The sequence below is a fragment of the Chenopodium album genome, chromosome 14 (assembly GCF_948465745.1).
Source record: "Chenopodium album chromosome 14, dcCheAlbu1.1, whole genome shotgun sequence".
Classification (NCBI taxonomy): domain Eukaryota; kingdom Viridiplantae; phylum Streptophyta; class Magnoliopsida; order Caryophyllales; family Amaranthaceae; genus Chenopodium; species Chenopodium album.
In genome coordinates, this window is record NC_137847.1 from 3,851,686 (window position 1) to 3,863,491 (window position 11,806).

Sequence of the window (11,806 nt, forward strand, 5' to 3'; positions counted from 1 at the left end):
TATTTAGTATTTTATTTATTGATTTAAAAAAAAAGTTGAACTTCGATCATTTTTTCTGTCAATGTATTTTGGTAAACTTAATACATAATTCTGTGTATAATTATATGAAATAAAGCACCCTTACAAAGTAAATCATCAACTTAAAGAATACATCATCCAAAAAAAAAAAACCCTTAAGAATATCGTTCAATGCGCAATTTTGTCATCGATTTCATAATTAATACTATTATAAGAAATATATTTTATGCTTATATGCTTGTAATTCATAGGATTATATATATTGGTAGCAAATTTTATACTTCACCAACTAACTTCACCAAACTTGTTTGGTTACAACGTACTTCCTCCGGTTTATTTTTTTATTTTTTTATTTTTATTTTTTATTTTTTATTTTTTTTTAAGCTGGAGTTGGGATTTTTCACTATTCATATGTCATCATTAACTTAAATTTTTTGTCAATATATAATATATAAATATGATCACATATAATATGTTGTTGGATTTATTATAATGTATTATAAATTAATTTTTTCATAATTTTTTCTAACCTCTAATTAAAGATATTGATATTTAAAGTTTTGTCTTGGCAAATATGCAAATTCAACTCTAGCTTATATAAAAAATAAATAAATAAATAAATAAAAACAGGAGTATAACTTATTAATCGTTCTAGCAACCAACTCAAGTTCATCATGAATCATGACACAATAATGAATAAGAAAAAAAAGCATGCATACATACTAAAACATAGTAATATTATAATTAGACCAAAAAGTCATTTACGTTACTAAACCCAATGATTAAGAAGATTTGTAGACAAACAGTAGTAGTCCATCAACAAAGGTATCTTTAAATTAAGGGAGATTATTCTAAAACAGTGTTTAGCTTTTAAAGAAATCCACCTAATTAGCAAGCAAATTAAAGTCTTTATACATCCCCCCATATCATATCCTATGCTTCTTAATATTGAGATGTACCAACAGATTGTTATCCGATCTTCCCTTTTCATTCAGATTATATTCTGATCTTCATTTTAAGATATATATGCATTATGGTGAAATAAAACCATATAATTAGTGGTGGGTCCCATGTATTTGATCATATTATTAGTAACTTGTGATTTAATTTTAATTTAATTTAATTATTATGATCTCTTTCAATTCGTAGGTATTTGTGCAATGTGCACGTACACACCATGTGTGCATCAAAAGTTTTGGGTGTGAGTGATATAATCTGATCTTCTGAAGCAACAACAGCAAATATCATGCATGCATGTATGATTATCTGGTTGAATATATAAATATTGGATTTTATCTTGGTTTTGAAGAATTATTAGTTATGGGTCAATTGTTCTTAATTAGCTAAGCTAGAATCGATTTTGTGTTAGCTAAGCTAGAAAAAAAATTCAATCAATAGCATTTTTTTGGTTTGGAACATGTGGGCTAGATAAGGATGCCTTGTAATGTTTCGATCTAGTCCATGCGGTCTGGGTCATAATGTCTTGTCTCAAACTCTAAGGATACGTCGATCCAACACAGGCCATTAAACCCATCCTTCCTCCTCTATATGTTTCCTCCTAGGCTCCTAGCTTGAACTCACGTCTTCCCCTAGAAGATTGAAGTTGTTACCATTGAGAATTGAGACCCAAGGGTCTTTAGTGGATTCGATTATAATACGTACTTAGGATTTTTGTTTACTTAAAGCTACATTGCGCGCATGTCAATAATAAAGAGTTGGCTAGTGATAATAAGGACACTATTTAAGAGTGCATTATTATATTTACCCAATTTTTACATATAATTATATAAGAATTGAATTAAACTCACATATAATCATATAAGAATTGAATTAAATGATAATTTTATTGATCTGAATACGTACATTTGAATTTCTCAGCTCGATCTCATTAGCTAGCCTTGCTTTTATCTAAACTTAATTATCATGAACTTATACATATATAAATTGAAATCAATGAAAATAAAGAGAGAAAAACAAGGCTTACAAACAGAGGAAGGTGGAATTGCAGCAAGAGACATCAATCATATTATCACAACTATTGTACTAAAAAACAATATTTTTCATTAAAAGTTGTCTTCCAAGATTAAGACATTAAATAAAAGAAACTCTTTACTTAATAAATGCATGAATGTGTTTCTTTACATGATATATAGAAAGGATAATAATATAGTTGCCTTTTCATTGATCTAGCACCAAAGAGGGAAATTAAATAAAATTCTTAGAGTTGTTGTCGTTGTTGTTACGACGTCAAAGGAGAAGTAGTTATTGGCTCAAATGACAACGGTTGAGTAATATATATATGGCGGATATACAAAGAAGGCAAATTAAAAGAATGTATGAGTAATTGATTGGATGTATACAGAATTATCTTATCCATCATGCCAATAGTAGTCACGGACTAATATAAGCTTAATTAACGGATGTATTTTGTACAATAGACTTAAGAAAACCGACATTTACGTCTTGTACAAAATTAATAGATCTATTTGATACTTATTTTAATCCTGATTAATGATAATTTAGTTAAAATGACACAAATTATAGCTCAAACCAATCAAATCAGCCTGCAAACTTGATTCACTTCTATCATTTAACATGGTCTTGTATGTCATATCCAAGATAGATCCTCATTTCTGAGTGCATATATTGGGATGTTTGTGCTAATAATTTGTTCACAATAATTCCATAATATAAGACGTCATATATATATTGCAAATATTTTTTCCATGACCCCGTATCCGAAGCCAACACGTGTACACCTCTAAGGCATCCTCACATGTTTGTTAGGACATATATCACCATTCACCACTAGGGTTCCTTTGTAGTTTCCAAGGTCCCCCATTACAGTTGTCCCAAAATTATTGGATTGGTCAATCTCTAGTTGATTAATTAGTGCGTACAAAATATATAGAAGTTTCCTAGATTAATTGGCTAATCAAGTGTGGTAAATTCTTAATTAATACAATGCAACTTGATCCTTTAAACATATTTAATATATGCAACAATTCTCAAACTATATCGGAGAGTGGTGTGTGTTGTACATAAGATTATGTTTGATTGATTTAACTCATTTCATACAAAATTATATTATCTGTTCATCATGATAACAAAACTTAAAGATGAATGTGTTAGAAGTTATTTTGGCTGAAATTGTTTAAGATAAAATATGTCAAAACAAACAGATTCGTAGGGTTAAAACTAATCTAATATTACACTCTGATCATTGTGTATAACATAAGATATACTAGTATAATGGTTTTGATTAGCCAAAAAGGGTGAGTATAAATTGCATAGGTATATGCGCAGATGATCCACCAAATCACAAGTAGTTGGGATGTTGTGCAATTTTGAAGATCTTGTACTTGGCACACACTTTGGGTTAGATTCTCCCTGCTGTTTCAATGCACATGTTACGGGTACATTATTATGTATTCAAATCTTTTATTTGGGTGTAGATTTTGTATAATTTGTAGTAATCAATACATACTAGTATATTAATATATATATTATTATACTGAAAAATGAAGAAACAATTATTAGGAGATAAAGCATCCACCTATACTTAGCTAGCAAGGGGGGCAAATAATATTTTAGACGAGGCCAGTAATGTTTACAACAAAAGTGATTTCGTCTACTAGATGTATATAGATTAGATATACACATTGTTTCTAGAACAAAGATCTCTTATCAGTAGTATGAGGGGTATTTCGGAATAATTATCCTAACTCGGAATCTTGACTTCTTGAGTAGTTAGAGTGGTTGAGGTCATCTCTTTAGGGAGTCCCATAGCCTATAAAATTGAAAAAGTAAGTTGTCTCAAGAGTTGATCTTTGAAATGCCTCTCCGAGGATCTGATAGTCAAGTCTTAATTGTCATTTCTAACGAAAGATAATTAGACGCTTTTAATTCAAGATCTTATTTTATTGTGAATTCATGAGACAATAATATTACATGTTGGTTCAAGCAATGGGCTTTGTATTGAGAAGGGTATTTTTGTTACTAGGTAGTAATTGGGCCAAACTCAAACACACATCAGTATCTTAAACATTTTTTTTTTTTTTTTAGGAAATCTTTAAACAATTTAATTAAGTACAAATCTCATTTGTCTTTAAACAAGTCCTTGAATCAATTAGTAAAAGGCTTAATCAATATTAACGGCTAATTCAAGCCCGGCCTAAACTTCTAACTAATTCATATCATTCATTGTAGTTTATGCTTTGAAATAGAAAATATACATTATTAATATATATAAACCCTTGGCTCAAAAATTAAATTACATACATTACTTATTGTATGTACGCTAGTGAATTCAAAATTAGTCAAACAATTGGAAGTATATATACACCTACTACCTCTGTTTTATATTATATATGCAACTTTGAGGTATTATTTGTGAGACATAAAATATTCCAAAGTTGCAACAAATATGTAACGAAAGACGAAGGTAGTATATTTAACAGTTATAGAGTGGATATATATAGATATATAGTCAAGAACTAATTAGCAAAGCACAACAAAGAAGAGAAAGATAATAGTCAAGGATTAATTGTGAAGTTATCTACTAATTTGTATAATCTATAGTATTAATTAATTTACGCCAACAGAACAATTATAACAAAGTCAGGGAATCTTATAATAATAATATAAATTGAGATTGAGGTTGATATGGTATGGTAGTAAAACTGATCAAGGAGTGGGGTATTGTAAGAGAGCTTCTTCATCTTCAAAAAAATTAAAATGTTTATTAATTATTAATAAGTGTATTTTAAGAGAATAATAATATACTTGCCATGTGCCCCAAAATCTACAGTAGATATCATTTTCTCTCTCCGTATATACCTTCCCCAATATCTTGCGTTATTATTTGTCATTTTATTAAATAAATATTTTAATTTGCATCTATTACGTCATCACCAGCAAATAGTTAATTTATTCGTAAAATAATAACAATAACAATATTAATAGGTCGTCGTATATATCGTTAGGCTTTAATTTCGAAGATGGTTAGATTTAATTTACTAGGTTAGACAGCTGCTATATTAACATGATTCATGATGTGTAACAAGGGACAATCTAGCAAAGGATATTTGAATCAGAAAAATAAAGAGTATGAAATCAAGACGTAACTTAATTATTCCTAGTAATTGATCTACTTACATGACATGATATATAGTTGTGACTAGTGGGGTTAGTTTGGTTGGTTGTTACTAGTAGGGCTTGCAATCCATGATCCGACATGATAATTCGATCCAAAACGAATCCGAACGATTCGAATTTGATCTAATTTGACCCAAATTTCATATTTTGTAATAATATTAAGTTTTACACTAATTTTGATAGTTTTTAAGCACAACCCGAAAATGACCCGAACTCGACCTGCTAATAACTCAAATTGTCACCCCTAACTCGTAATATGTTTTTAACACATTGAACAGGCAAACACAACACTTGTTGCATTTTTTGGGGAGGAGGAAAGATATACTTAGTATAAGCTAAGACCGTTGTTGTTATGTATGAACTCTTGTTGTACAATAAAACATTCGTCGGTGCTTTCGGGAATATAAGAAGGTGACCTAAACAAAGGTATGTGTGAGACAAGCATTCGTAGAAGTGCATGCATGTATCGTCTAAGAAGGAGATGACCTATATCCTAAAGGGAGATTTTAGAAAAATTTGTAACTTTTAAATAAGTTTGATGAAATTCAGCCTCTGTGGCTCTGTGTTATGTCTAGAAGTCAGACTTCAACTAATTGCAAGGAACTCAGTGGTACATGGTGAATTAGAAAGTTTTTGATAGTATATGATGAATTAAATTAAAACTAAGTGATATATAGTAAAAAATCCATAGAAAAATTTGCAACTTTTATATAAGTCTGATGAAATTCGACCGTTATGCGGCTTATGCCATAGAATTCGGACTTCAGCCAATTAATAACTGTAACAAACTTTCCTTCTTAAAAAAAAAAAAAAACAGTGAAACAGCTGAACTTTACAAATTAATTACACTGTATTTATTTTTATTTTTAATTATCGATGCTCACGTAGAGTATAAAAAATTAATAACCCCGTAGAATAATGCATGCAATCTGCGTTGAACAGCTCAAGTAGATACGATGTAAGTATGATTTTGACAAATGACGATTAGCTTTTGACCAAAAATTTTAATTTCTCGTTTATTTCTCCTATAAATAGTCACTGTTAGTTGCTAATTGCTAGGAGTATCTTAAACTCTATATTCTCCTAGGGATAATTCTTTGACTTCTCTCCATTCTAAAACAATGGATTAGTCGTCACATTGTTTCAACTCGTTATTATTAAAATTAAGTATTCTATACGTATATAAGAAGCAGAGTAATAAAATTTTACTTAGGGTTTGTTCACATTTACTGAACTGAGCTGGGCTGAAATGAATATTTTATAAGAGAAGGAAATTAGGAGCTGAACTGAAATTACGCTAAGTGAACAGGCCCTTAATTAATGAAATAAGATCGACAATGTTTTTTATTTGATCTATCCTAATTCTAAAATAATATTCACGACTATTATTTGAATAAGGAAAAATATTCTAGGTTCATCAACTATAATAAAGTTTAGCAAAGTAGTTTTAGTTTACATGTTGACATAGGATATATCCAATTTTATTATCCAAGAGTGTGTAATAAGATGTCTAGAATCAGTTTTAGTTTATTACATGTTGACATATATAATAAAATGTCTAGAATATAATTATATCAATTCTTGATGCAAATCTTTTGACAGACACAGGCCATAAAGGTTCTAAACTTTCTAACAAACTTGATGATACGATTACTAGATAATGTGGAATCACATTTGACATTTGGGAATGTTTTTGGTATCTTAGCTTGCTAAAGTATAAATATTGTTCACTAACTCACTAAGTGCTCATTGCATTGTCTAATCAAATATAATCCAATATAATTATCTGATCTCAAAGCTAAGTATATATATTTCAATTCATCGCAAGAGATATAGCCAATTGAATTACTTTGTCCCATATTAATTAGTTTAGACGTACAATTTGAATAGGTATGATTGCTAATACGTACATAACTTTATTTGAACATAAAAATGTTGATCTTATTTTAAATTATTGTTCGTCAAAATAAAAAGCTAGCTGCTAGTATGTTTAAACTATATATTTAGACCATACCATTCCAAGCTAAGTACATTTTGATAATGTGTAGTACTATATGCAACCCTAAGAATAGCTTGTGGGCATTTAAAACAATTCCTTAATTACAATTAATTTGAAAATGCTTGAAAAAATTACGCGTAAACTAGTGTAATTAAAGTTTTATTTAATTTAATGTTTCTCTTTTATTTTTAGGTTCTTAAATACAACTCAATTACCATTTCCTTTCAAAATAATAAAATGACGTAGTAGTTGACAATCATATAGCTGATCAAATGCAACCCATCCTAAAAATTTACTAGCTCGAAAGTGAATCTCAAATACGAGCCAAACATTTTTGTATGATTCTTTAGGGTTTAGGCCGCTAAAACAATATATTTAATTAAAATTTTACTCCAAATCAAGAATGGACCGAAAAGCCCGCTATTATTGGCCTAAAATAACAGGTGTGGGTAGGGGTGCTAATCGGGCGAGCCGAGCCCGAACTATGGTCAGCTCGGCTCATGATCGTTTAAATTTGTTCGAACTCGAACCGAGTTCAAACCTTTAAGAGTCGAGCTTTGACCGAGCCGAGCTTTGACTAAGCGTTGACCGAGCCGAACTCGAACTGTTCACGAACAAACTTGATTTATTCTTATCCCTAGTTTACTTGTCTTCTTTATTGTTTATTATTAATTTTTTTTATTTTACAACAAGTTTATTTTTTTAATAATGAAAACACTAACTTATTATTGTGTAATATCTATTGATAAATATATTTATATTTATATACATGATTTCTTTATATGAAAAAAAATAATCGAGCTTGTTCACGAACTTTCGAGCCGAACTTGGCATAACTCAACTTGGCTCGTTAAGGTCTCGAGCCGAGCTCAAACCCGAGTCGAGCCACCACGAATCGAGCTTTGACCGAATCGAGCTCGAATAGTTCACGAATAGCTCAGTCTCATTATCACCCCTAGGTGTGGGTATAGGTTTTATTCTTAAACTTGGGCCATTTTTGATTCAAATTAAAGATTTTTCTTGAAATGGGCCAACTTTTTTGCTATTCTTGGCTTGGCCATTATTAGGTCTAGAAAGGTAACAAATACTCACATAATTATAAATTACTACGATAGTTGATTTTGCTGAATAAGTCATTATATTTATATGTATAAGGATTCATCACTTTTAAATTCATTCGCTCCTCAAATTGAATATTCCATACTAAACAAACAAATAAAAAAGAAATGAAAGTATAATATATATATATATATATATATATATATATATATATACACGAAGTATATATTTAAAATTGTTAGACCGGTGAATGTTTTATTAAGGTAGTCGAGGGGGAGGGGAGGGGCAATGTAGTGAAATAGCACGATTTGAATTTAATTAAGCTTTGTTCTATTCAACCAAATTTGTATGTATTTTTTTTTTATTAATCTAATTAAACTTAAATTTTTTTTTTTGAGACAATAATTAAACTTATTTTTATTATAGCATATAACCTTATCTTATACATACATCTTTTGTCTCAAAATAGTTTACACACAATTTGATCCTATCATTTTTTGCACTTTTTATGTTTTATTTTGACCATATTTTTTTAAAAAAATTATTATGATGTTCAAAGTTGTATATTGACAAATAAACATAAATGTCAAAGTATAATCATAAATGTCAAAGTATAATTATGATACAAATGAAAATATCTCTATTATATAATTCTACCCTAGAGTAGTTTGATGTTTGCCTAATATTGATGAATGTCCTACTATTTTTTATCTCTTAATAAAATTTAGTGTTTTAAAATGCTAATTTAAAATAAGTTATCATGGCATGATGGGTGTACGTAGTGTCGTATTGTATATGTATATATACAATATATTTATATTTTTAATATTTTTTTAATTTTTTAATATTTATAGCATTGCATATACCAAGTAGATCTAGTCTTATACTTTCTTCATATCTAAAAGTTCTTTTTATTAAAACACCATCAAAACTAAAGAACTTTTAGACTTTTAGAGACGAGAGAAAAGTAATTTACTGAATATTTTCACCCAAAAATAAAATAAATAACATATTGACTAAACTAGTCAATCACTTTAATTAACCATTGCTTTAACTTTGTCTCTTCGATCATTATCAATGAATTAGGCAACTCCTTTTTAGATTATTAATACTAAAATCAAAATTTAAACCCAGTAAAAAAAAAAAAAACTCTGACAAATCTCAATCAAGTTGCAGTCCTAAAATAAAGGGATTTCAATAATTAGAAAAACCCAGTAAGAAAGACAGCACATAATAGGTATTGTAGTAGAACTTCCTAAAAGTAACGCCTATTATTTTATCACTTTCGCAATTTAAACGAGCATGCATCCCGCACAGAATCTTACGTCCTCATTCAATCATTTTTAATTAATTATAATATTTCTTATTATAATTTTTAATTATTTCTATTTTAATTATTTTTCTCAAACAATAATTAATTTTTTTTTTGTAAAAAAAATTGAAAAAATCAATCGCAATCAGATCCAGCGGTGCAACTACTTTACACACTCAGAATATAAAAAGGGTAGCTGGGCAAATCAGTTCAGGATTTCTGAAAGCTACATTTTCTCTCTCTAAAACCTTCAATTTTTTTTTTTCCTTCATATTTTTCATTTATAATAACTCATAAAAATAAATAATTACAAGAAGAAGAAAGTAAAGATCGATATCAGATCATTTGAAGATATGGGTAGCGGCTATTTTGGGATTCCTAAAATGGGAAACTCGAATGATAAATCGTCGTCATCATCTTCGTCGTCTAGGAAGAGTAAAAAGAGTGGCTCTGAGAAGCCTAAACAACCTCAAAGAGGTCTCGGGGTTGCGCAGTTGGAACAAATCCGACTGCGCAGCCAGATGGGTTGTAGCGGGTTTAACTCTTCCCCTACCCCGGCCACCTTTCATCAGGTAGCCGGTTTTTGTATATTCTAAATACTCGTAACACTTATTTTCAACTCTCATTTATGTATACAATAGAAATTAGGTTTTCTTCGCTATAGCGCGAAGAGTTACCTAATTATGTATTTTTTGTTATGGCGATAATGAAATTGTCGCGTTTTTAACTTTTTAGGTTGTTTTATGTGATTTTAAATTACAGGACGATGTGAGATTACAAGGGCTACAAAGTTATGGGGTACAACAATCTTCGGCATCATATAATAATCCATATTATTCACAATCTTCTTCACCTTCAACTTCATCAACTTCTTATGCTCATCATCCTAACTTCATGGTAATTAATTTTTAGTCAATCTTTGCATCATATTGTAGCTTAGTCAAATATTTTGTTTTCTTCTTACAATGTTTTTGTTTTTCTTTGACTTTGGTGTGGAATAATAAGCTTGGTTGCAAATCTAAATTTGTCCTTCTAATTAAACAGTAATTAAGTACTATGGGGGGTACTTTTGTAACTCACAAAATGTTAGGGATTTTCTTGGGAGATTCCAAATTCAACAATTTTTATCACTTTGTAATTTGTGACTTGTGCTACAAATCTGCCAAACATTGGTACGAAAAGAGTACTGTCATGTAATAGTTTTCCTAATAGGCGAGCTTACTATTATCGTTATCTTTATTTTAGCTTCTTCTTTGGTCTTTTTGGGTGACTATATTCAAAGGAATATACATTCACTAAATCTCTAACAAATTTCCATGCATGAATTTAATTTGCAGATGGTATTTGGAGATCATGAAAGGTCCAATTTAAGATACCAAGATTCTCAGCCTAGTAGTGCACAAAGGTATGTACATACATTTGATTTACAAGTAATAAAGGTTAAAAAATAAATAAAAAATAAAAAATTAGAACAAGCTTGATGCACTCAACTATATTACTATATAATTAATATTTAATTATATGATTATTATCTCTAAATGTGAAGCATCAAGAGCCTAATCTTTCGGTACATCGATTTTAAACAAGCAAGTTAATTGTATAGAGTAGTACTACGTATGTGGCTAGTTTTTCCAATGCAATGTACATAGCTAAATTTTTTTTAATTGCTGCATTATTGAATTTAAACTATAGTTTTCTAGCAAGATTAATTTAAGTAATATATTTTCCCATTTAAACCATTTACGATTTTTTTTTTTTTTTTTGAAACCATTTACGATTATAGTATTATACTAATTTTATGTAAAACCTAAATGAAGAATGATTATAAATACTAGTTTAAATTCTTACATATAAAGATTACTTTTTTTTTTTTTAAATATAGCATCTTAATATTTTAATTTTCATTTAAACATGCTAAATTAACTAATAATATAATGTTTATCTTGGATCAGATGGAACCCTAATGGTATACTAGAGAGCTCGACGTATACACAAGCAAACGCGATTCCTAGGCATCGGATTAGCTATTATGAGGTATATTCATGAAATCAATTAGTTCTAGCTAGTACATATATATATCCATAATTTTATTTTGTTTTATGTTATATGTTCATTCCTTTTAATTATGAATTACGAGTACTAAATTAGTTTAGAAAAATTCGAACTTGTAGGATTCAAGAATTGATTTCTTGAGAAATAGCCAGAATTCAGAATCAAGTGATCAGGAAGAAGTAGATTTGGAGCTCAGGCTATCACTCTAA

General features: G+C 29.2%; 1 protein-coding gene across 1 annotated transcript; it reads left to right on the plus strand.

The window, feature by feature from the left end:
* Positions 1-9,739: 9,739 nt before the first annotated feature.
* On the plus strand, positions 9,740-11,806 carry LOC145577613 (protein SPEAR3-like). The gene is made up of 5 exons (XM_081635105.1): positions 9,740-10,117; positions 10,308-10,442; positions 10,883-10,950; positions 11,498-11,579; positions 11,717-11,806. Exons 1-5 carry the CDS (start codon positions 9,899-9,901, stop codon positions 11,804-11,806), a joined length of 594 nt encoding a protein of 197 aa, XP_081491231.1. The 5' UTR covers positions 9,740-9,898.

Bases quoted from the DNA above. Each gene is read 5' to 3' on its own strand.
- LOC145577613 (XM_081635105.1), top strand. From the start codon at position 9,899: ATGGGTAGCGGCTATTTTGGGATTCCTAAAATGGGAAACTCGAATGAT. The intron at 10,443-10,882 runs GTAATTAATTTT...TTTAATTTGCAG, and splicing joins CTCATCATCCTAACTTCATG to ATGGTATTTGGAGATCATGA. The intron at 10,951-11,497 runs GTATGTACATAC...ATCTTGGATCAG, and splicing joins CAGCCTAGTAGTGCACAAAG to ATGGAACCCTAATGGTATAC.